The 27,580-nt window shown below is 50.0% G+C and overlaps 1 protein-coding gene across 1 annotated transcript; it reads right to left on the reverse strand.

Moving 5' to 3' along the window:
• On the reverse strand, positions 1–27,580 carry slc39a1 (solute carrier family 39 member 1). The gene is made up of 3 exons (XM_069940585.1): positions 27,351–27,580; positions 9,196–9,323; positions 1–2,857 (listed from the first exon to the last, which is right to left on the reverse strand). The coding sequence occupies exons 1-3, from the start codon at positions 27,535–27,537 to the stop codon at positions 2,222–2,224; spliced, it is 951 nt and encodes a 316-aa protein (XP_069796686.1). The 5' UTR covers positions 27,538–27,580; the 3' UTR covers positions 1–2,221.

The following is a 27,580-nucleotide window of genomic DNA, read 5'->3' on the forward strand; positions in this document are numbered from 1 at the left end:
TCTCATGAAAAGGAATTTAATTTTTTCTTTGGATACAGCAAATGTGCACCTTATTCAGATATTCCAATGCAACTGGAGTTCCAAAATAGAATCACTGCTTTTTAAAATATTTTTTATTTCATCTCAAAACTACACAAAATAGTGTCACATTTATACAAAAATTATCTGTCAAATCATTACCAAAACCAGTTAACACCTATAATACATTTGCACTGAGAAAATGGCAAATCCAAGAGAAAAATCTGTTTTAAATATTAGTTTTATGTGATGATAAAAATACAATTTAAAAATTTAAACGAGGGAAAAGGGTATATTAATAAGTGTTGGATAGAATGAAATTCATGTTTGAACATAGTTGGAACAGAGAATGAGTTGATTAACAAAATCTTAACAACTACATTCTTCCCCCCCCCCCAACCCTGGGGTCACTGGGCAGTGACGGGGGGCAGGGATCCTGGGTGATTCCTCCTCTCTCTAACCCGGAGGTCACTGGGCCATGTCGGGGAGCAGAGCCCTGGCTGATGCCCCCTCTCTCTAACTCCGGGGAAACTGGGCAGTGATGAAGAGCAGGGTCCTAGGCTGATTTCCCCTCTCTAACCCCAGGGTCGTATGTGTCGACATTGCTCCTTAAATTAGCTCAATTCACTCCAGGGGTGGGGAAGGGTTTGATTTTGCATCGATTCAGTCCCAGTGATCACTGGCCTGGGGGCAATCCCCAGATACACACCAGCAACTGCTGTGGGCTCAGCTGGTTCAACCAGTTCAGAGTGACTTAGTGTGGGAGGTGATCCCTGATGTTTATATGACCATAATGTTTGTAGGGAGGAATGCGCAGTGGGTCAGAGAGACAAGAAAGGGAAGCAGGCGATGGGGAGAGAGAGGCATGCTCACTGGAGGAGGAGTGGCATGTGGGAGTAGTTGCATGGCGGGGGGAGCAGGAGGAACTAAGGGGCTTGCAGGGGAGCACTGGGGGGGATGGGGGGAGGAAAATAAAAAGTGTTGGGAGCCCCACTGAGATTTGCAGCTTCTGGCAAGTGCTTTGGTGCCAAGAACCATCAGGAGGGGAACCCAGGTCTCCAGTAACTGGGAGCACACCATCAGGCCTGGGCAACCACTGGGGCCAGTCATCAGGGTTTCCAGGTTAGGTGTAAGGGGAACTCCCAGTCCCTGCTGGAAACCCCAGTCCTACCAAAGCTCAGCTCAGCCCTGGGGCTCTTGGGGGGAGGCCGTTGTTCTGAACCAGTGGAAGAGGGAATGCTGTCTCTGATCAGGGAATCAGGTGGCTCTGCCACCTGACATCTCTCAAACCTGGCCACGCATGGCTCCAACAATGGGAAATTTCAAGAGAAACCAGGGTTTCAGAAAGCAAAGTGGGACTTGGGAGAGGCTCCCTCGGGTTGGGGGAGTTTTCAGAGTGACTTGAGTTGGGCAAGAGACTGTCCCAAGAGCGGGGAGCAGATAACAAGGGGCAAGCTGGAGCAGGTCAAGCAACAGGGCAGTTGGCAATTCAGACCTAGGCTGCTGCCTTCAAGTACTGGGAAAGGGGGCACAGGATGGCAGTTGGATGCAGGTGGAGAGGGGGGAGTGAAAGGAGAGGGGATGAGGGAGGGGGCAGAGAGCTGAGAAAAGAGGAAGAGAAGGGGCTGGGAAATGGAGGAAGTCAGGGCCATTTGCCTCTGTGCCTCCCCTTTCCCCTCCACCCACCCACACCCCTGAAGGGGTCTCAAGTGTGCCAGGGATGGTGCCTGACCTGCTGAGCTCCATTATGGTCTGTTCCTGCATTGACAGACCCCTCATTTACCTCCCTAAAGGCCCAGGTCCTCCAAAGATTGAAGTGGGCCACTGAGGTAGAGAGGAGCCCCTCCACTCTCATCCCCTCTGGCGTGGGATTGGGATAGGGATACAGGAACTGACAGGATCCCAGGAAGGTAGAGCAGGAACACTAGGGTTTCAGGGTGAAGGCAGAAGGAGCAGAGAAATGCTGGAGGCCACGCCCCGCAGAGATGCAGGACAGCCAGGGGACAGTGGAACTCACACCACGGAGATGCAGAACAGTCTGTGGACCCTGGAACCCATGCCTTGCAGAGACGCAGGACAGCTTGGGGATGGCACAGCAACAAACAATCCACTGGGGGAACTCAGCAGGTGGGGGTTTCAGGTCGGGAAACCTCGACGGAGACAGGACCCGCTCTCAGCGCTGTTCACCTCCCCCTACCCCACCTCAGACCTTAATGAAGAGGACCCCAGTGACGAGGGAGAAGCCCAGGATGAGCATGATGGCCTTGCAGATGCGCTGGTAGGATGAGTTGAGCTCGTGGGGAAGGATCTCCATGAAGGTGATGTAGATGAAGGTGCCAGTGGTCATGCCTTCGAGCACAGTGCAGGCCAACTGGTGACTGGAGTCCTCAGTCAGGACAATGCCCAGCCCTATGCCCAGCGGCGAGGTGATAGCAAAGGCAAGGGCGCAGGCTATCACCACCTTCCGCCTCAGCCGACTCTGCACTAACTTCAACGACAGGCTGAAGGCCACCACGCACTTGTGGAGGGACAGGGCCACGCAGATTTCGACCACCCGGGCACTGGTCTCCTGTAGGCCCAGTGCCATCCCTTCGAACACCGAATGCAGGGAGAGGGAGAGCACCAGGACAGCACAGCGGATGGCTGAGTGGGAATTCAGGTCCACATGCAGGTGGAGGGGTGAGTCCTCGCCAAGATCGGAGCCCAAAGGACGGCCCAACAGGGCACGGCTCTCCTCACCAGTGCCAGCCTGGTCCTGGCAGGCCAGGGTGATCTGCTCCATGATCAACACCAGGAAGAAGCCCATGGCAACGATGAATTCGGGCAGGGGGAACTCCAGCTGCGAGGGGGTGACAGGGAGAAACAAGGTGGGGTCAGCAGCAACATTCAACAGCCTCTCGGGCAGTAACTCGAGAGGAAACGGCACGTTGGCAGAGCAGTTCCAGCATGCAGCATCTCTTCATCAGGAGGCTGGGGTCCATGTCCACACGGGGTTAAAAATTCCTTGACAAACAGGGCAGAGCGGGTTTTTGAGTCTGACCTGGGAGTGTGTGATGGGACAGTGTGGAGGGAACTTCTCTCTGTGTCTGATGCAAGGAGTGTGCGATGGAATGCTGCGGAGAGAGCTTTACTCTGTGTCTGACCCTGGGAGTGTGTGATGGGATGGTGCAGAGGGAGCTTCACTCTGTATCTGACTCTGGGAGTGTGTGATGGGACAGTGCAGAGGGACCTTCATTCTGTATCTGACCTTGGGAGTGTGTGATGAGACTGTGCGGAGGGAGCTTCACTCCGTGTCTGACCCTGGGAATGTGTGATGGGATGGTGAGGAGGGAGCTTCACTCTGTCTGACCATGGGAGTGTGTGATGGGACGGTGCGGAGGGAGCTTCACTCTGTGTCTGACCCTGGGAGTGTGTGATGGGACGGTGTGGAGGGAGCTTCACTCTGTCTGACCCTGGGAGTGTGTGATGGGACAGTGAGAAGGGAGCATCACTCTGTCTGACCCTGGGAGTGTGATGGGTCGGTGTGGAGGGAGCTTCACTCTGTGTCTGACCTCGGGAGTGTGTGATGGGACGGTGCGGAGGGAGCTTCACTCTGTCTGACCCCGGGAGTGTGTGATGGGACGGTGCGGAGGGAGCTTCAATCTGTGTATGACACCGGGAGTGTGTGATGGGACAGTGCGGAGGGAGCTTCACTCTGTGTCTGACCCCGGGAGTGTGTGATGGGACGGTGCAGAGGGAGCTTCACTTTGCGTCTGACCCCGGGAGTGTGAGATGGGACGGTGCAGAGGGAGCTTCACTCTGTGTCTGACCCCGGGAGTGTGTGATGGGATGGTGCAGAGGGAGCTTCACTCTGTATCTGACCCTGGGAGTGTGTGATGGGACGGTGCAGAGGGAGCTTCACTCTGTCTGACCACGGGAGTGTGTGATAGGACGGTGCGGAGGGAGCTTCACTCTGTCTGACCATGGGAGTGTGTGATGGGACGGTGCGGAGGGAGCTTCACTCTGTGTCTGACCCTGGGAGTGTGTGATGGGGTGGTGTGGAGTGAGCTTCACTCTGTGTCTGACCCCGGGAGTGTGTGATGGGATGGTGTGGAAGGAGCTTCACTCTGTGTCTGACCCCGGGAGTGTGTGATGGGACGGTGCGGAGGGAGCTTCACTCCCTGTCTGACCCAGGGAGTGTGTGATGGGATGGTGCAGAGGGATCTTCATTCTCTGTCTGACCCTGGCAGTGTGTGATGGGATGGTGCGGAAGGAGCTTCACTCTGTGTCTGACCCTGGGAGTGTGTGATGGGACGGTGCGGAGGGAGCTTCACTCTGTGTCTGACCCTGGGAGTGTGTGATGGGACGGTGCGGAGGGAGCTTCACTCTGTCTGACCCTGGGAGTGTGTGATGGGACGGTGCGGAGGTAGCTTCACTCTGTCTGACCCTGGGAGTGTGTGATGGGATGGTGCAGTGGGAGCTTCACTCTCTCTGACCCTGGGAGTGTGTGATGGGACGGTGCGGAGGGAGCTTCACTCTGTCTGACCCTGGGAGTGTGTGATGGGACGGTGTGGAGGGAGCTTCACTCTGTGTCTGACCCTGGGAGTGTGTGATGGGACTGTGCAGAGGGAGCTTCACTCTGTCTGACCCTGGGAGTGTGAGATGGGACAGTGCGGAGGTAGCTTCACTCTGTCTGACCCTGAGAGTGTGTGATGGGATGGTGCAGAGGGAGCTTCACTCTGTGTCTGACCCTAGGAGTGTGTGATGGGATTGTGTAGAGGGAGCTTCACTCTGTCTGACCCTGGGAGTGTGTGATGGGACGGTGCAGAGGGAGCTCCACTCTGTGTCTGACCCTAGGAGTGTGTGATGGGATTGTGTAGAGGGAGCTTCACTCTGTCTGACCCTGGGAGTGTGTGATGGGACGGTGCAGAGGGATCTTCACTCTGTCTGACCCTGGGAGTGTGTGATGGGACGGTGCGAAGGGAGCTTCACTCTGTGTCTGACCCTGGGAGTGTGTGATGGGGTGGTGTTGAGTGAGCTTCACTCTGTGTCTGACCCCGGGAGTGTGTGATGGGATGGTGTGGAAGGAGCTTCACTCTGTGTCTGACCCCGGGAGTGTGTGATGGGACGGTGCGGAGGGAGCTTCACTCTCTGTCTGACCCAGGGAGTGTGTGATGGGATGGTGCAGAGGGATCTTCACTCTCTGTCTGACCCTGGCAGTGTGTGATGGGATGGTGCGGAAGGAGCTTCACTCTGTGTCTGACCCTGGGAGTGTGTGATGGGACGGTGCGGAGGGAGCTTCACTCTGTGTCTGACCCTGGGAGTGTGTGATGGGACGGTGCGGAGGGAGCTTCACTCTGTCTGACCCTGGGAGTGTGTGATGGGACGGTGCGGAGGGAGCTTCACTCTGTCTGACCCTGGGAGTGTGTGATGGGATGGTGCAGTGGGAGCTTCACTCTCTCTGACCCTGGGAGTGTGTGATGGGACGGTGCGGAGGGAGCTTCACTCTGTCTGACCCTGGGAGTGTGTGATGGGACGGTGTGGAGGGAGCTTCACTCTGTGTCTGACCCTGGGAGTGTGTGATGGGACTGTGCAGAGGGAGCTTCACTCTGTCTGACCCTGGGAGTGTGAGATGGGACAGTGCGGAGGTAGCTTCACTCTGTCTGACCCTGGGAGTGTGTGATGGGACGGTGCAGAGTGAGCTTCACTCTGTCTGACCCTGGCAGTATGTGATGGGATGGTGCAGAGGGAGCTTCACTCTGTGTCTGACCCTGGGAGTGTGTGATTGGACGGTGCAGAGGGAGCTTCACTCTGTCTGACCCTGGGAGTGTGAGATGGGACAGTGCAGAGGGAGCTTCACTCTGTGCCTTTGATCACATTACCAAATGGACAAGGAATTCTCTGTCAACTCACTCACTTTCACTTCTGCTCTGCTCAAACTTAAATCACATATTTAAAAAAGGAATGGGAGTGTCTAGGTCATGAGAGCACATTCTCAAAATAAAAGGATACCCCTTTGGGATAGTGACAAGGAGAAATTTCAAGCCAGAGCGTGGTGTATCTGTGGAATTCGTTGCCACAGATGGCTGTGGAGGCCAGGTGATTGGGTGGATTTACAGTGATAGGTTCTCCAGTAGTAAGAAAACTGAAGAAGGTGGCTTGGAGGAAAATGGATCAGCCATAATTTGAATGGTGGAACAGACTCGATGGGCTGAATTTTCTAATTTTGCTCCTACATCTTCTCAATGTATTAACTGTTCTATGACAAAAAAAATTAAAACCATATCGAGGAACATTTTGTTTTGCGTGATATCCAGGAGGGTCAATATTTACAAATAAACAGATTTTTTTTAAAAATGTATCAAGTCCATGAAATGACAGTCAAATATTGCAAGGATTGGAGGAAAGTACAAAACCATCTTGCAGGGAATAGAACCTGGGCACTCCAGTTTCTTCCCACATTCCAAAGATGGATGGGGTGAGTAGGTTAATTAGTCGCATAGATGTACTTGGATGGCGTGGGCTTGTGGGCTGTAAGGGCCTCGTTACCGTGCTGACTCTACATTAAATTTTCAAAAGCCAACAAAGTGCTGGGCAAGGCAATGGGCTTTTTCCAGTGAAATACCCATTCAAGTTCAAATTCAGTGGGAGATCTCAAATGTCCCTTTGACATGGCTGGGTCCATCTCCCTGTCCAACAGCGCTGTGAAAGCACCTTCCTTGATCAAAGTAAATAAAATTATGAAAGGGGGGTGAGGGTAGATGGTAAAAGACCTTTTGATTTCTTCCCCTGTGGTTAGGGGGTCTAAAACAAGGGGTCACATTTAACTGCAGGGGAGAATGGAGGAGAATGGAGTGTGGGACTGGAATCTGAACACACAGCCTGATAAAGGTGCTGGAGACAGAGTCTCACAGCATGCAACAAGCATGTGAATGGCTAAGTACAGGAGGTTTCAGCTCCAGTGCCAAGTGGCATAGTTTAGTGATTAGCAAAGACTCGGTGGCTGGAGGGCCAGTTCCTGTGCTGTGCAGCATAATGACACGAGGAACTGGTTCTGGAAGGCCCAAAGTTTTCTTTTAAATCGGATGATGAAATGGGCCCAGACCAAATGTGCCGTTACACCAGGGCTTTGGCAAGTGCTGCCAGTAACAACAGATTCCAGTTGCCAACACCAATTTCCTGTGCAGTTACAGGCAGCCACAAGCCAAAGGCAATTTCCTGCAGGGACACGATTCAGCGCTGATCTTTCTGCAACTGTATGGCCCTTGCGACAGCGGTTAGATCTGCCTTCCCGCTGGGGCAGGGGTCAACTCCCCAACCACACTCTCCTTGCCCCCCATCACATCCCCATCCCCTCAGTGCAGGGGACAACTCTCTCCCCCATCTGCTCCCAGTAACACCCCCAACCCACAACAATTCACCCCCACCCCATCAGTGAAGGGGCCAAATCTCCCGCTGGTCACTCCTAGTAATACCCCTGAACCCCACATCTTAACACCCTCCTCTCCACCAACACCTCCCCTAACATCTCCACCCCCACCCCCTCAATGCAGGGGCCAACTGTCTCCTGTCTGCTCTCAGTAACACCCCCAAACACATCCCTCTCTCCCAGCAGCTCCCACCAACTCACTCCCACCCCTCTCCATTCCCATGGCACCTCGCTGTAACTCACCCCCACCCTCTCCATCAGTGCAGGGGAAAACACGCTCCCCCGGCTGCTCCCAGTAGCACCCCTGAACCCCACCCCTCACCACTCTCCCCTACCGCAGCACCTCACTGTCATTCACTCCCATCCCCCTCTCAGTGCAGGGACCAACTGCCTCTGTGGCAGCTCCCAGTAACAACCTGACCTGGCACCTTCCAGAAGTTCACCCTCACCCCCATACCAGTGCTCAGGGTTTGGATGAAGGATGTTCATTGACTGCTGGAGGTAGGGGTGAGGCAAGCTCCCTTTTCCTGAAGGTACTGAGCCTCTCAGGAGTGGTCTCTCAGCCTAGGGGTGAAGGGGTGGGGGGGGTTGGAGAACATTCCGCCTGCTTCACCCTTGTCGGTGGTGGGAAGGCTCTGGGACTTCTCTGGAGTGACACACTCACTCGCCCCGAAGAGAACCAGTCAGCCCCCCACCCCAGTGAGAGCCAGTTGGCTCCCCTGCCCCAGCAAGAACCTGTCAGCCCCCACCACCACCTCTGTGAGAACAGGACGTTTTTGAAGGGTGGGGGGGATTCCGAAGCATCTGGGGAAAATCCACACAGACACAGGGAGAACAGACAGTGCAGGATTTGAACCCAGGTCGTTGGCACTGTAAAAACATCGCGCTAATCGTGCTGCTCTCCTGTACTATGCAATAGGTTGACTAGATGGATGGCTCACAAAACAAACTCTCATTGTTCCTTGGTGTATCTGACAGTAAACGAACACAATTGGGAGGTGGTAAAATATAAAATGGACCATTTTGGGAAGAATTTTAAAAAAGATCCCATTTATCTTATTAACAAGAAATTATAGATCTTTGGATACCAGAGTATCATCCACCAAAGATTTATATGCAGGTAAGACCAATTCCATAGGTCACAACAACACAGTGGGCTGAGGGCCCGTACTGCACTGTAATGTTCTAAAATTGTTTATTGCAAGGGGATTGCTTCTATCCATGTGTTTACAACATTGAGTCCATAGTTAAAGAAGTGGGTTTAATGCAATAGAAGCAGTTCAGGGACAACTAGCAACTAATTCTTTGAATAGGCAGGCTCGCTTATCCGGAAAGGATGGAGAGAACATGTTCGTGGCTTCTGGAGTTTAGAAGAGTGGAAGAAATTTGAATGGGGCTGATGTGGAGAGGAAGACAGGCACGTAGATGAACATAAAAATAGAGGAAGGGTTTAGTCGATTTTGGTAGAAATAGACAAGTCAGCACAACATTGAGGGCCAAAGGGTCTGTACTGTAATGTTTTATGTTCTAAGATGCTAGTGGAAAATTCTCAAACTAGGGACTACTGTTTCAAAATGAGGGGGAGGGGGTCACATGTTTGCAGCAAGACACCAAATTCCCTTTGCTTTGCCCAAGACAATGGAACTCTTCCTCAAAGAGGGAGGGAGAGGGAGAGGTGTCAGCAGGCTCAATGAAAGGCAGCAGAGGAGGAGGAAGAGAGATGTATTTGAGGGATGGAAGAGGGCTGGAAGAGGAGTAGGGATACTCACTGCTATCTTCATCTTGTCCAGCACTACAGCCATGTCTGCCAAGTAGTCTGGGAGCAAATCGAGAAGGCAGGTGGCCAGGAACACCCCCCCAGCCAAGCAACTGAGCAGGCTAAGAGCACGACGTTGACCTGCAAGAAGAGAATGAGAATCTTCTGTCACATAACAGGAAAATTTACTTTGGGCTGTTGTTTGCTGACCATAGCTTGGCATTCCAAGTTTTCAAGATTCCTTTATTGTCATTCAATAGTACAGAACATGTAACATTACACAAAATTGCCTTTTGCTTGCTGTAAGGCAAACAAAGAGTCATTGTTAGTATCACCCATCAGCCTTTACAGTACAAGAGAAGCAAAAGAGAGTTCCTTCAGTCACTAAATGTCTGTGTATTCACCTTCAGTGCTCTCGCAGCCTCTGCAGCCACAGACTCCTGTTCAATCCATAGGCAACCCAAGCTCCAGATCCAAACCTCCAAAACGATCAGGAACCCTTCAACCATTCGGAATCCCTTCTTGCCCTCAGCCCCCTCTTGAATCCCAGCTCCAGTACCTGGTTCCCATGAGCCAGTCTCCAACAGCCCGTCGGGTCACCTGGCCTGCAGCCTGTGTGGGTCCTTCAGCCACTGAGTCCCTCACGGGTCCATTGCCATGGTCACAGACCCCTCCCCTCTCCCCTCCACCACCTCAAACATCATCACACCACCAAAACACAAACTAAAGGGTCTGGAACTTTGTCCGTCCCTTTGGAACTAGATAGGATGTCCTAATCAGCAGACCCCAATGTGTGCGGATCAGCCATGTCATCATCTCCACGCTGACCAACAACACAGGGGTACCCCATGTGCTCAGTCCACTGCTCAACGCCCTGTACACTCGTGACTGCGCACCCAAGTTCAGCTCAAATTCGTTGACGACATCACAGTTGTTGGCCAGATAACTGGGGAAACGATGAGTCAGAATACAGGGTAGAGATGGAGAACCTATTTGGGTAGTGCCAGAACAACAGCCTCACTCTCAACTTCATCAAGCCCAAGGATTTTGAGAAGGAGAGGTGGAGGGAACATGAATCCGTCCACACTGATGATAGGGGGGTGGAGAGTGTTTGAACCTGTGTATTCCTGGGAGTCCACATCAGACCTTTCCTGGTTTTAGTGCATCCTGACAACAAAGAAGACACACCAACACTGCTACTTTCCAAGGAATCTACCATCAGATATTCTATCAAACTTCTATAGGTGCTTATTTAACACAGATTATAAGATAATAGCTAAACTATTAGCAAACAGATTAGCCGACTATGTACCAAAAATAGTAAATTTAGACCAAACTGGATTTATTAAAAAAAAGACGAACAACAGACAATATTTGTAAATTTATTAACTTAATTCATGCAGAAGAAGGAAATAAAGCTCCAACAGTAGCAGTTGATTTAGACGCAGAGAAGGCCTTTGACACACTGCAAAATCAGTTGACGCTTGCGAGTGGATTCGCAAATCCAAATGGAGAGGGGAGATGTGGTTGTCCGACAAGGGATAAAGGGCAACTCAGGAGGGGAAGGGGAGATTGGGGATAAAGAAGATAGAAATAGGAGAATAAGGAAAATGTTAGATGTTGTAGGAATGTTGTCTGGTAAAGAGTTGAAAATAAGAAAACAGAAATGGAAAAGGAGGAAAGGTAATGATGGAAAAACGGAAAGAGAAGATAAACAAAATATAAAATGGCTACGCTGAACTATATGACTCTAAATATTAATGGAATACATAACCAAATTAAAAGGAAGAAACTACTAAATTTACTGAAAAAGGAAAAAATAGATATAGCATTTGTCCAAGAAACACATTTAACTGAAATGGAGCACAAGAAATTAAAGAGAGATTGGGTAGGACATGTAACAGCAGCATCGTATAATTCAAAAGCAAGAGGAGTGGCTATATTAATTAGCAAAAATGTGCCATTTAAAATAGAAGAGGAAATAATAGATCCAGCAGGGAGATATGTTATGATAAAATGTCAGATATATTCAGAGCTTTGGAATCTACTTAATATATATTCACCTAACGAAGAAGATCAAAAGTTTATGCAAGATATCTTTTTGAAGGTAGCTAATACGCAAGGGAACATACTAATAGGAGGGGATTTCAATCTGAATTTGGATCCAAATATGGATAAAACGGGGAAAAAAATTAACAGGAAGAACAAAGTAACCAAATTTATAATTAAATCAATGCAAGAAATGAAACTTGTGGACATATGGAGGAAACAAAACCCAAAAGAAAAGGAATACTCATACTACTCGACTAGACATAAAACATACTCAAGGATAGACCTATTCCTGTTATCAGCCCACATACAAGGGAGAGTTAGGAAAACGGAATATAAAGCTAGACTATTATCGGACCACTCACCCCTGTTATTGGCAATAGAGCTAGAAGACATCCCTCCAAGAATGTATAGATGGAGATTAAACCCCATGCTACTTAAAAGACAGGATTTTAGAGAATTTATTGAAAAACAATTAAAAATGTACTTTGAAGTAAATACGGAATCAGTGGAAGATAAGTTTATACTATGGGACGCAATGAAAGCATTCATTAGAGGGCAAATAATAAGTTATGCAACCAAGATGAAGAAGGACTATAATCAGGAAACAGAGCAGTTGGAAAGGGAAATAATAAACATAGAAAAAAAATTAGCAATAAAGGAAGATACAACCAAAAGAAGAGAATTGGCGGATAAAAAAATAAAATATGAAACATTACAAACATATAAGGTGGAGAAGAATATAATGAAGACAAAACAGAAATATTATGAACTAGGGGAAAAAACACACAAAATCCTAGCATGGCAGCTTAAGACAGAGCAAACTAAGAAAACGGTATTGGCAACAAGGAAAAAAGACAAACAAATTACATATAATCCAAAAGAAATTAAGGAAAACTTCAGAGAATTCTATGAACAATTATACCGAACCGAAAACGAAGGGAAAGAAGGGAAAATAGATGAATTTTTGACTAAAATTGAACTACCAAAACTACAAATAGAGGAACAAAATAAATTAACAGAACCATTTGGAACAGTAGAAATACAAGAGATAATAAAAAATTTACCAAATAATAAGACACCAGGAGAGGATGGACTCCCAATAGAATTCTACAAAACATTTAAAGACCTAATAATACCGCCCCTCCTGGATGTAATCAACCAGATTGATGAGACACAAAACTTACCAGATTCATGTAAAACAGCAATAATTACAGTGATACTAAAACAAGGGAAAGATCCACTCTCACCAGCGTCATATAGACCAATATCTTTGCTAAACACAGATTATAAGATAATAGCTAAACTATTAGCGAACAGATTAGCAGAACAGGTACCGAAAATGGTAAATTTAGACCAAACTGGATTTATCAAAAAAAGACGCACAACAGACAATATTTGTAAATTTATTAACTTAATTCATGCAGTAGAAGGAAATAAAGCACCGGCAGTAGCAGTTGCTTTAGACGCAGAGAAGGCCTTCGACAGAGTAGAATGGAATTACTTGTTCAAAGTATTGCAAAAATTCAGTTTACCGGAGAAGTATATTAATTGGATTAAAGCATTATATAAGGGACCGTTAGCGAAAGTGACAGTAAATGGACATGTATCAAAGCAATTTAACTTAAGCAGGTCAACGCGGCAGGGATGCCCACTATCACCATTATTGTTTGCGCTAGCTATAGAACCACTAGCAGAATCGATAAGAAGAGATAATAATATAAAAGGAATAAAAATAAAAGACAGGGAATACAAAATCAGTCTGTTTGCGGATGATGTGATAGTGTACTTAACAGAACCAGAACTATCAATAAAAGAACTATATAAGAAATTGAAGGAATATGGAGAAGTGTCGGGATACAAGATGAACGTAAATAAAAGTGAAGCAATGCCTATGAATAACGCGGATTTCTCAAAATTTAAGGAGGAATCCCCATTCAGATGGCAAACGCAGGCAATAAGATACCTAGGTGTGCAAATAAACAAAAATCTAGGCCAATTATATAAACTCAATTACAATCCACTAATGAAAAAACTACAGGACGATTTAGAGCATTGGAAAGAGCTACCACTAACACTGATAGGAAGGATAAACTGTATTAAAATGAACATTTTTCCAAGGATACTATACTTATTTCAGGCATTGCCAATACAACTGACAGAAAAATTCTTCAAAGAGTTAAAGAAAATAATAAGGAGATTTTTATGGAGAGGGGGGAAACCGAGGATAGCACTAGACAAATTAACAGAATGGTATAAACAAGGAGGCTTACAATTGCCAAACTTCAAAAATTATTATAGAGCCGCACAATTAAGGTACCTATCAGATTTTTATCAAACAAGGGAAAAACCAGACTGGACGAGACTAGAATTAGATAAAATAGGGGAAAAGATACCTGAACACATATTATATAAATGGGACGAAAAATTGGTACAACATAGAACTTCTCCAGTAGTACACCATCTCCTCAATATATGGAAGAAGATACATGTAGAAAGAAATAAAATAAATTACCAAATACCAAAACTAATATTGACGCAAAATAAGCTTAAGCTACTCCCTTTTACAATAGACAACCTTGCCTTTAGAAAATGGGAAAAAAAAGGGATTAAAAGAATAGAAAATTGTTTTTCAGGAAGTAGATTCTTATCCTTTGAACAAATGAGAGATAAGTACAATATAACGGGAGATACAGCGCTGGCATATTACCAACTGAGATCCTACTTGAAAGATAAATTAGGAAGCAACTTGAGTTTACCAGAGGGAAGTAACCTTGAATATGTGATTACAGATACAATGTTAATCAAAAGATTTATAAAAAATATGTATATTAAACTGCAAGAAAAGGAAAATGAGGAAACAAATGGTAAAACTAAACAAAAATGGGAACAAGATTTAAATATAAAGATAAAAAAGGAAACATGGGAGAAGTTATGCTCTGGAACGATGAGAAATACAATAAATACGAGGCTGCGTATGATACAATATAATTGGTTACACAGACTATACATTACACCGCAAAAGTTAAATAAATGGGACCCAACAGTATCTGATAGATGTTTTCGATGTAAAAAAGAAAGGGGAACAACAATTCATGCAATCTGGACATGTGAGAGAGTAGAAAAATTTTGGGATGATCTCAATCAGATATTAAATAAAATAACAGAAAACAATATACCAAAGAATCCAGAGATCTTTCTCCTAAGTAACATAAAAAATAAAGAATTTGGAATTGACTTGGAGGATGCACAAAAAAGATTTGTTAAGATAGCCCTAGCTGTAGCAAAAAAATGTATTATGTCAACCTGGAAATTGGAAGATAATTTGAAAATACAACAATGGTATATAGAAATGAATAAATGTATTCCATTAGAAAAAATAACATATAGTTTAAGAAATAATATTGAAATATTCGAACAAGTATGGGAGCCTTACATTAAATACAATAGCGAAAACCTACCGGGAACAAACATTACCTAAGTTGATGGAAGGAGAAGAGAAGAAAAAAATGGACTCAGTAGAATTTCTGGTGTATTTTTGTTGAATGACAACATTGTCTAACTGAATTAATGCAACCTAGATTGTATAACTAAAATGGATGAGAGGGGGGAGGGATGGGGGGGTGGCTTGGGAGGAGGGAGGGGGGAGGGAGAAAAAGTCACTGTAAATGTGTGGAAAAGAAAAAGTGTATATCATGGCTATTGTGATTTATGGTGTGAAAAATAAAAAATTTAAAAAAAAAAAAAAAAAAAAAAAAAAAAAAAGGCCTTTGACAGAGTAGAATGGAATTATTTATTCAAAGTACTACAAAAATTCAGCTTACCAGAGAAATATATTAATTTGATTAAAGCATTATATAAGGGGCCATTGGCGAAAGTGACAGTAAATGGATATATATCAAAACAATTTAACTTAAGCATATCAAAACAATTTAACTTAAGCAGATCAACAAGGCAGGGATGCCCACTATTGCCCTTATTGTTCGCGTTAGCAAAAGAACCACTAGCAGAACTGATAAGAACAGAAAATAAAATAAAAGGGATAAAAATAAAAGACAAGGAATATAAAATCAGTTTATTTGCAGATGACGTTATAGTATACTTAACAGAACCAGAAATATCAATAAAAGAATTACATAAGAAATTGAAGGAATATGGAGAAGTGTCGGGATACAAGATTAACACAAATAAAAGTGAAGCAATGCCAATGAATAATGTGGATTTCTCAAAATTTAAGAAAGAATCACCATTCAGATGGCAAATGCAAGCAATGCGATACCTAGGTATACAAATAAATAAAAACCTCGGCCATCTATATAAACTCAATTATTATCCACTAATGAAAAAATTACAGATGACTTAGAGCATTGGAAAGACTTACCACTAACACTAATAGGAAGGATAAACTGTATTAAAATGAACATTTTTCCAAGGATACAATACCTATTTCAGGCATTGCCAATACACTTGACAGAGAAATTCAAGGAGTTAAAGAAAATAATAAGGAAATTTTTATGGAAAGGGGGGAAACCAAGGATAGCACTAGATAAATTAACAGAATGGTATAAACAAGGAGGCTTACAACTGCCAAACTTTAAAAATTATTATAGAGCTGCACAATTAAGATACCTATCAGATTTTTATCAAACAAGAGAAAAGCCAGATTGGACTAGATTAGAACTAGATAAAATAGGGGAGAAGATACCCGAACATATATTATATAAATGGGATGAAAAATTGGTACAACATAGGAATTCTCCAGTATTACATCATCTGCTCAATATTTAGAAGAAGATTCATGTAGAAAGGAATAAAACAAATTACCAACTACCAAAACTAATACTGACGCAAAATCAGCTAATCCCTTTTACAATAGATAACCTTTCCTTTAGAGAATGGGAGAAAAAAGGGATCAAAAGAATAGAAAATTGCTTTTCGGGAAATAAATTATTAACCTTTGAACAAATGAAGGATAAATATAATATAACTCACGATACAGTGTTGGCATACTACCAACTGAAATCCTACTTGAAGGACAAATTGGGAAGCAGTCTGAGGTTACCAGAGGGAAGTAATTTTGAATATGTGATTACAGACACAATGATAATCAAAAAATTTATAACAAACATGTATATTAAACTACAAGAAAAGGAGAATTAGGAAACAAATGGTAAAACTAAACAAAAATGGGAACAAGATTTAAACATAAAGATAAAGAAGGAAACATGGGAGAAGTTATGCTCAGGAACTATGAGAAATACAATAAATACGAGGTTACGTATGATACAATATAACTGGATACACAGGCTATATATTACACCTCAAAAGTTAAATAAATGGGACCCAACAGTATCTGACAGATGTTTTTGTTGTAAAAAGGAAATGGGATCAACAATTCATGCAATATGGACATGTGAGAAAGTGAAAACATTTTGGGAAGATCTAAACCAGATATTAAATAAAATCACAAAAAGCAATATACCAAAAAAACCCAGAGATCTTCCTCCTAAGTAACATAAAAAACAAAGAATTTGGACTTGATTTGGATGGTGCACAAAAAAGATTTGTTAGGATAGCCCTAACTGTAGCCAAAAAATGTATTATGTCAGCCTGGAAATTGGAAGATAACTTGAGAATACAACAATGGTATATAGAAATGAATAAATGTATTCCATTAGAAAAAATAACATATAATTTAAGAAATAATATTACAATATTTGAACAAATATGGGAGCCATACATGAAACATAATAGAGAAAACCTACCGGGGACATCTACCACCTAAAATGACAAAAGGAGAAGAGAATGAAAGGAACTGACTCAGTGAAATTTCTTGTTTATTTTTAATGAGTGACAACATTGTTTGACGGGTTTAATGTATCTTAGATTCTGAACTTTAAATGAATGGGAGGGGAGGTAGGGAGGGTGGGAGGGGAGGAGGGGGGGGGGAGAAAACGACACTGTATATATTTGTAAAGGAAAATGTATGTATCTTGATAAATGTGGTTTATAGTGTGAAAAAAAAATTAAAAAAAAACACTTCTATAGGTGCACTGTGGGAAGTGTACCGACTGGTAGCATCAAGGCCCAGTTTGGGAATACAAGTGCCCAGGAAGACCGCAGGGTCCAACCACCCAGTTCTACTACTGTCAGCTCCATACAGGCTTTCAATGGCTTGTTAAAGCAGTTGACAGTGGTTTATTTTAAAATCCTGCAACAGTGGGGTCTTGGGCCCAAGATGATGGCACCTGCACTCAGCAACGACCTCAAGGGGTTTCAGACTTCAGGATCAGAACCAGACTCAGGACCAGACCAGGACCAGACTCAGGACCAGGACCAGGACCAGACTCAGGACCAGGACCAGGACCAGACTCAGGACCAGGACCAGGACCAGACTCAGGACCAGGACCAGGACCAGACTCAGGACCAGGACCAGGACCAGACTCAGGACCAGGACCAGGACCAGACTCAGGACCAGGACCAGGACCAGACTCAGGACCAGGACCAGGACCAGACTCAGGACCAGGACCAGGACCAGACTCAGGACCAGGACCAGGACCAGACTCAGGACCAGGACCAGGACCAGGACTCAGGACCAGGACCAGGACCAGACTCAGGACCAGGACCAGGACCAGGACCAGGACCAGACTCAGGACCAGGACCAGACTCAGGACCAGGACCAGACTCAGGACCAGGACCAGGACCAGACTCAGGACCAGACTCAGGACCAGACTCAGGACCAGACTCAGGACCAGACTCAGGACCAGACTCAGGACCAGACTCAGGGCCAGACTCAGGGCCAGACTCAGGGCCAGACTCAGGGCCAGACTCAGGGCCAGACTCAGGGCCAGACTCAGGGCCAGACTCAGGGCCAGACTCAGGGCCAGACTCAGGGCCAGACTCAGGGCCAGACTCAGGGCCAGACTCAGGGCCAGACTCAGGGCCAGACTCAGGGCCAGACTCAGGGCCAGACTCAGGGCCAGACTCAGGACCAGACTCAGGACCAGACTCAGGACCAGACTCAGGACCAGACTCAGGACCAGACTCAGGACCAGACTCAGGACCAGACTCAGGACCAGACTCAGGACCAGACTCAGGACCAGACTCAGGACCAGACTCAGGACCAGACTCAGGACCAGACTCAGGACCAGACTCAGGACCAGACTCAGGACCAGACTCAGGACCAGACTCAGGACCAGACTCAGGACCAGACTCAGGACCAGACTCAGGACCAGACTCAGGACCAGACTCAGGACCAGACTCAGGACCAGACTCAGGACCAGACTCAGGACCAGACTCAGGACCAGACTCAGGACCAGACTCAGGACCAGACTCAGGACCAGACTCAGGACCAGACTCAGGACCAGACTCAGGACCAGACTCAGGACCAGACTCAGGACCAGACTCAGGACCAGACTCAGGACCAGACTCAGGACCAGACTCAGGACCAGACTCAGGACCAGACTCAGGACCAGACTCAGGACCAGACTCAGGACCAGACTCAGGACCAGACTCAGGACCAGACTCAGGACCAGACTCAGGACCAGACTCAGGACCAGACTCAGGACCAGACTCAGGACCAGACTCAGGACCAGACTCAGGACCAGACTCAGGACCAGACTCAGGACCAGACTCAGGACCAGACTCAGGACCAGACTCAGGACCAGACTCAGGACCAGACTCAGGACCAGACTCAGGACCAGACTCAGGACCAGACTCAGGACCAGACTCAGGACCAGACTCAGGACCAGACTCAGGACCAGACTCAGGACCAGACTCAGGACCAGACTCAGGACCAGACTCAGGACCAGACTCAGGACCAGACTCAGGACCAGACTCAGGACCAGACTCAGGACCAGACTCAGGACCAGACTCAGGACCAGACTCAGGACCAGACTCAGGACCAGACTCAGGACCAGACTCAGGACCAGACTCAGGACCAGACTCAGGACCAGACTCAGGACCAGACTCAGGACCAGACTCAGGACCAGACTCAGGACCAGACTCAGGACCAGACTCAGGACCAGACTCAGGACCAGACTCAGGACCAGACTCAGGACCAGACTCAGGACCAGACTCAGGACCAGACTCAGGACCAGACTCAGGACCAGACTCAGACTCAGGACCAGACTCAGACTCAGGACCAGACTCAGACTCAGGACCAGACTCAGACTCAGGACCAGACTCAGACTCAGGACCAGACTCAGACTCAGGACCAGACTCAGACTCAGGACCAGACTCAGACTCAGGACCAGACTCAGACTCAGGACCAGACTCAGACTCAGGACCAGACTCAGACTCAGGACCAGACTCAGACTCAGGACCAGACTCAGGACCAGGACCAGACTCAGGACCAGGACCAGACTCAGGACCAGGACCAGACTCAGGACCAGGACCAGACTCAGGACCAGACTCAGGACCAGGACCAGATTCAGGACCAGGACCAGACTCAGGACCAGGACCAGACTCAGGACCAGGACCAGACTCAGGACCAGGACCAGACTCAGGACCAGGACCAGACTCAGGACCAGGACCAGACTCAGGACCAGGACCAGACTCAGGACCAGGACCAGACTCAGGACCAGGACCAGACTCAGGACCAGGACCAGACTCAGGACCAGGACCAGACTCAGGACCAGGACCAGACTCAGGACCAGGACCAGACTCAGGACCAGGACCAGACTCAGGACCAGGACCAGACTCAGGACCAGGACCAGACTCAGGACCAGGACCAGACTCAGGACCAGGACCAGACTCAGGACCAGGACCAGACTCAGGACCAGGACCAGGACCAGACTCAGGACCAGGACCAGACTCAGGACCAGGACCAGACTCAGGACCAGGACCAGACTCAGGACCAGGACCAGACTCAGGACCAGGACCAGACTCATGACCAGGACCAGACTCAGGACCAGGACCAGACTCAGGACCAGGACCAGACTCAGGACCAGGACCAGACTCAGGACCAGACTCAGGACCAGGACCAGGACCAGACTCAGGACCAGGACCAGACTCAGGACCAGGACCAGACTCAGGACCAGGACCAGACTCAGGACCAGGACCAGACTCAGGACCAGGACCAGACTCAGGACCAGGACCAGACTCAGGACCAGGACCAGACTCAGGACCAGGACCAGACTCAGGACCAGGACCAGACTCAGGACCAGGACCAGACTCAGGACCAGACTCAGGACCAGGACCAGACTCAGGACCAGGACCAGACTCAGGACCAGGACCAGACTCAGGACCAGGACCAGACTCAGGACCAGACTCAGGACCAGACTCAGGACCAGACTCAGGACCAGACTCAGGACCAGACTCAGGACCAGACTCAGGACCAGACTCAGGACCAGACTCAGGACCAGACTCAGGACCAGACTCAGGACCAGACTCAGGACCAGACTCAGGACCAGACTCAGGACCAGACTCAGGACCAGACTCAGGACCAGACTCAGGACCAGACTCAGGGCCAGACTCAGGGCCAGACTCAGGGCCAGACTCAGGGCCAGACTCAGGGCCAGACTCAGGGCCAGACTCAGGGCCAGACTCAGGGCCAGACTCAGGGCCAGACTCAGGGCCAGACTCAGGGCCAGACTCAGGGCCAGACTCAGGACCAGACTCAGGACCAGACTCAGGACCAGACTCAGGACCAGACTCAGGACCAGACTCAGGACCAGACTCAGGACCAGACTCAGGACCAGACTCAGGACCAGACTCAGGACCAGACTCAGGACCAGACTCAGGACCAGACTCAGGACCAGACTCAGGACCAGACTCAGGACCAGACTCAGGACCAGACTCAGGACCAGACTCAGGACCAGACTCAGGACCAGACTCAGGACCAGACTCAGGACCAGACTCAGGACCAGACTCAGGACCAGACTCAGGACCAGACTCAGGACCAGACTCAGGACCAGACTCAGGACCAGACTCAGGACCAGACTCAGGACCAGACTCAGGACCAGACTCAGGACCAGACTCAGGACCAGACTCAGGACCAGACTCAGGACCAGACTCAGGACCAGACTCAGGACCAGACTCAGGACCAGACTCAGGACCAGACTCAGGACCAGACTCAGGACCAGACTCAGGACCAGACTCAGGACCAGACTCAGGACCAGACTCAGGACCAGACTCAGGACCAGACTCAGGACCAGACTCAGGACCAGACTCAGGACCAGACTCAGGACCAGACTCAGGACCAGACTCAGGACCAGACTCAGGACCAGACTCAGGACCAGACTCAGGACCAGACTCAGGACCAGACTCAGGACCAGACTCAGGACCAGACTCAGGACCAGACTCAGGACCAGACTCAGGACCAGACTCAGGACCAGACTCAGGACCAGACTCAGGACCAGACTCAGGACCAGACTCAGGACCAGACTCAGGACCAGACTCAGGACCAGACTCAGGACCAGACTCAGGACCAGACTCAGGACCAGACTCAGGACCAGACTCAGGACCAGACTCAGGACCAGACTCAGGACCAGACTCAGGACCAGACTCAGGACCAGACTCAGGACCAGACTCAGGACCAGACTCAGGACCAGACTCAGGACCAGACTCAGACTCAGGACCAGACTCAGACTCAGGACCAGACTCAGACTCAGGACCAGACTCAGACTCAGGACCAGACTCAGACTCAGGACCAGACTCAGACTCAGGACCAGACTCAGACTCAGGACCAGACTCAGACTCAGGACCAGACTCAGACTCAGGACCAGACTCAGACTCAGGACCAGACTCAGACTCAGGACCAGACTCAGGACCAGGACCAGACTCAGGACCAGGACCAGACTCAGGACCAGGACCAGACTCAGGACCAGGACCAGACTCAGGACCAGACTCAGGACCAGGACCAGATTCAGGACCAGGACCAGACTCAGGACCAGGACCAGACTCAGGACCAGGACCAGACTCAGGACCAGGACCAGACTCAGGACCAGGACCAGACTCAGGACCAGGACCAGACTCAGGACCAGGACCAGACTCAGGACCAGGACCAGACTCAGGACCAGGACCAGACTCAGGACCAGGACCAGACTCAGGACCAGGACCAGACTCAGGACCAGGACCAGACTCAGGACCAGGACCAGACTCAGGACCAGGACCAGACTCAGGACCAGGACCAGACTCAGGACCAGGACCAGACTCAGGACCAGGACCAGACTCAGGACCAGGACCAGACTCAGGACCAGGACCAGGACCAGACTCAGGACCAGGACCAGACTCAGGACCAGGACCAGACTCAGGACCAGGACCAGACTCAGGACCAGGACCAGACTCAGGACCAGGACCAGACTCAGGACCAGGACCAGACTCATGACCAGGACCAGACTCAGGACCAGGACCAGACTCAGGACCAGGACCAGACTCAGGACCAGGACCAGACTCAGGACCAGACTCAGGACCAGGACCAGGACCAGACTCAGGACCAGGACCAGACTCAGGACCAGGACCAGACTCAGGACCAGGACCAGACTCAGGACCAGGACCAGACTCAGGACCAGGACCAGACTCAGGACCAGGACCAGACTCAGGACCAGGACCAGACTCAGGACCAGGACCAGACTCAGGACCAGGACCAGACTCAGGACCAGGACCAGACTCAGGACCAGACTCAGGACCAGAACCAGACTCAGGACCAGAACCAGACTCAGGACCAGAACCAGACTCAGGACCAGAACCAGAACCAGATCAGAGAGAGGACTGGCACACATCACAAGAAAATGGAGACCACCCTCTCCACCCCCATTTAAGGAGAAGCAGAGGAGAGGGCAGTGATCTTGACAGTGGACCAGTGAGGGACTCTGCAGTTGAAGAAAACACAGGCGGCGGGTGGGCTGATGGTAGGTGCTTTCAAATTGCAGCTCCTGGGGAGCCCTCCTTGGACCTGGGTGAATTACTGGGTTGTGTGGGCCTCATGCACCTTTCAAATAGCTGCCTAACCTACCTGCAAGTCACCAACCCGGTAATTTAAAGGGGACTCCGCCCCTGTGACAACATGGTTACTGGCACGTCATACAGCCACAGGGAATCCCCTGTTCTCTTTCTGTATAAAGTTCCAGAGTAACCACGTGAGCCATTTCCCTTTTCAAATCGGCAGAGGACACCCAGGTAAGTTTGACTGGGTTTTCTGACTACCTCCGAGGTAGGTCTGGGACCCAGATGGATTTTGACTGGGCTTGCACGGTTCAGCCCTTTCAAATAGCCCTGTACCTGGGTCTTCAATCTAGTAAATTGCCCAGTTAATCCCATTTTACAAGGCAATTTGAAAGGGTGACTCGAGGCAAGGAATCCACGCAGGCTGCTGGTGACTGCAGCCAAAGGACTCATACCAGGCTGCGGACTACTGGAGACTGGCCGAAGTGGGTAACAAGTATCGGAACCGGGATGCAAGAATGCCAAAGGCTTCCTGATCGTGTTGGAGGTTTGGATCTGGAGCTAGGGTTTGGATTGAAGTCTGTGTGGCTGCGAGAGCACTGGAGGTGATTTTCACGGACACTCAGTGTCTCTGTGGGGGGAGGGGGGGGTGGGGAAAGAGAAAAACAGGGAACTCCCTTTTGCTTCTCTTTCTCTGACTGTAAGAGACCCCTGGTAATTTCTGCTGACAGCAAATCTGTCTGCCTCATGACAGAATAAAGCAAATTTTGTGTAATATTACACTTGTTTTATTAAACAACATAAAGGAATCTTGAAAAAAGCAACAAATGTAGGTTGGTCCATCGCAGGATGGTTTTTCCCAAGGCAGCAGGTGTTGATGGAGGGGGAGAGGAGTGTGATGGCCTGAGATCCCTTGACAGCCCTCTGCGCAGACCAATCTGCAATGTACCCTTACAGGATGCTTTCAATGGCACACCTGTAGATGTCACCAAGATGACCGGCCAAACTTTCTCCGGCTTCTGAGAAAGTTGGAGCACTGGTGCACTTTTAGCCCACTGCTCTAACATGGGTAGAGTAGAACACTACAGCAGAGAACAGGCCCTTCAGCCCACAATGTTGTGTCAACCTATACATACCTATCAAAAATACTAAACCTTCCCTACCCCATAACCCTCTATTTTTCTTCCATCCATGAGCCTGTCTAAGAGTCTCTTAAATGCCCCCATTGTTCCAGCCTCCACCACCATCCTTGGCAATGCATTCCAGGATCCCACAACTCTCTATGTAAAAAAACAAGTTACCCCTGTTGTCACCCCTAAACTTCCCTCCCTTCTGTACAAATGTCCCTCTAGTGTTTGCTATTCTCGCCCTGGGAGAAAGGCATTGGGTGTCCAGCCTATCTATGCCTCTCAGATGGAGCAGAGTCACTCAATCATCCGAGGGGTCGTTCTTTGAGTACCGGATGTGGCGTTGTAGGAGGACTGGCCCGCGAACTGTGAGCCACGCCAGTATGGTTGTTCCCGATTTGGATTTCCTCAGGAAAGAGAACATCCTTTCATGGCGGGTGGCATTGGTCGCGGTGCATAGGAGAGAGCAGATGGAGTGTAGGGCACTAGTGAGCACATCCTGCCAGCAAGAGGTGGAGAGACCTTTGGACCGGAGGGCAAGCATAACCACTTTCCAGACGGTGGTTTATCTCTTTCGACGCCCATTATCACGTGGGTTATAGCTGGTGGTCCTGCCTGAAGCAATAGGTCCAGAAGGTTAATTATGAGGCTTGGGGAAGATGCACCATGATAATGGGCTGTGTAGACAAAACTTGCCTAAGAGGGAGAGAAAAAAATTATCCCATGATTTTCACTCCCCCCCACCCGTTGCTAACTGGGTAATTCTGCCTGGTTCATAGTAAAAGAATTTCAGGGTTGTATGTGGTGTTATGCACGTACTTTCGGGAAAAAAAACTTTGCACACAATCACAGGCAGTGGTTTCAGGAGCCCTTTGACACATGAACTGTTTTCTCCTCAGCAAATAGTTCCCACTTCTTCTTCCGATATATGTGGCAACTTCGATTCCTTCCACCTTACTTCGTTCCTGCAAATGAACCACACACATTCCCTCCCCCAACATCTTGCCTGGTGAAGAGGCATGCTTAATCCCACTCAGGGACAGTCATTAGCACCCCCACCATCACAAGAAGAGGCACAATTAACCCTTCCCTCCCTCCCTCCCCCAACAGCACCAGAATACACCTGGGATTCTCTGATCTTGGAAGCTAAGCAGGCTTAGGCCTGGTCAGTACTTGGAAGGGAGGAATACCAGGTGCTGTAGGTTTCTGTGAAGGGCGCTGGACAAAGTGGTGACTCTCTGTCTGCCTAAGTGTGGACAAGCTAAAGAATTTCTCGCATGTTACAATTGAAATGTAGTGTTATGTGTCAATAATGGAACCGTTACCTTCCACATTTCATCCAGGAAAGTAGGGTCGACATTCCCTCCCTCAGCAGATCATTATAGGGCCACAATTAAACCCCACCCCCCCATCATCCCCCTCTGGCACCACAGTACACTCCCCTTCCTCACCAACTCTATATGGGGCTAAAATCAACTCCTCCCTCACTAGGAGGGGACATCTAATTATCCCCAAAAGCATCACCCTCAGAGAGGGGTCATTAGCTACCCCTCCACCCACCCACACACCCCCTACCCACCAACCCCACCCTGCGGTGACAACCTCCACCCACACTCCCCTACCCCGAGGTGACCACCCCACCAACCACATCTCTCCACCCCCACACCACCCCGAGGTGACCACCCCCAACCACATTTCTCCACCCCCGCCCCGAGGTGACCACCCCCCAACCACATTTCTCCGCCCCCGCCCCGAGGTGACCACCCCCAACCACATTTCTCCGCCCCCGCCCTGAGGTGACCACCCTCCGCCCCCGCCCTGAGGTGACCACCCTCCGCCCCCGCCCTGAGGTGACCACCCTCCGCCCCCGCCCTGAGGTGACCACCCTCCGCCCCCGCCCCGAGGTGACCACCCTCCGCCCCCGCCCCGAGGTGACCACCCTCCGCCCCCGCCCCGAGGTGACCACCCTCCGCCCCCGCCCCGAGGTGACCACCCTCCGCCCCGAGGTGACCACCCTCCGCCCCGCCCCGAGGTGACCACCCTCCGCCCCGCCCCGAGGTGACCACCCTCCGCCCCGCCCCGAGGTGACCACCCTCCGCCCCCGCCCCGAGGTGACCACCCTCCGCCCCCGCCCCGAGGTGACCACCCTCCGCCCCCGCCCCGAGGTGACCACCCTCCGCCCCCGCCCCGAGGTGACCACCCTCCGCCCCCGCCCCGAGGTGACCACCCTCCACCCCCACCCACCCCGAGATGATCACCCTCCACCCCCACCCCACCCCGAGATGATCACCCTCCACCCCCACCCCACCCCGAGATGATCACCCTCCACCCCCACCCCACCCCGGGATGATCACCCTCCACCCCCACCCCACCCCGAGATGATCACCCACCACCCCCCCCCGAGATGATCACCCACCACCCCCCCCCGAGATGATCACCCACCACCCCCCCCCGAGATGATCACCCACCACCCCCCCCCCGAGATGATCACCCACCACCCCCCCCCGAGATGATCACCCACCACCCCCATCCCACCCCGAGATGATCACCCACCACCCCCATCCCACCCCGAGATGATCACCACCCCCATCCCACCACGAGATGATCACCACCCCCATCCCACCACGAGATGATCACCACCCCCATCCCACCCCGAGATGATCACCACCCCCATCCCACCCCGAGATGATCACCACCCCCATCCCACCCCGAGATGATCACCACCCCATCCCATCCCGAGATGATCACCCCCACCCACTCTCCCCCCCCCGGGGTGAACACCCCAGAGATGATCACCCACCACCCACACACCCCCCCCTGGGGTGAGCACCCCCACCCCGAGTGATCACCCTCCACCCCCCCACCAGGGTGAGCACCTCCTCCCCCCCTCCGGGGTGAGCACCTCCTCCCCCCCCCGGGGTGAGCACCCCCCCTCCAAAGGTCGTTGAGCACCAACGACCCAACCCCACCGGGCCTCACCTGGGGCGCCCGACCCTCCGGCCGGGAGCACTAACGACCACTTCCCCCCCCCACCGGGCCTCACCTGGGGCGCCCGACCCTCCGGCCGGGAGCACTAACGACCACTTCCCCCCCCACCGGGCCTCACCTGGGGCGCCCGACCCTCCGGCCCCGGCCGCCGCTCCCCTCAGCACGCACACGGGCAGGAGGCCGCTCAGCGCCGTCAGGCCCAGCAGCAGGCAGAGCGAGACCAGCTTCACCTCCAAGCCGGGGCTCATCCTCAGCTCGGCGCCCGGCTCCAGCGGAACCTTCCCCGGGCCCGCTTCGTCCATCATTCCGGCCCGGCCGCTGACAACGCGGATCCAGGAGGCGGAGCGC

This window comes from Narcine bancroftii, chromosome 5 (assembly GCF_036971445.1).
Source record: "Narcine bancroftii isolate sNarBan1 chromosome 5, sNarBan1.hap1, whole genome shotgun sequence".
NCBI lineage: Eukaryota > Metazoa > Chordata > Chondrichthyes > Torpediniformes > Narcinidae > Narcine > Narcine bancroftii.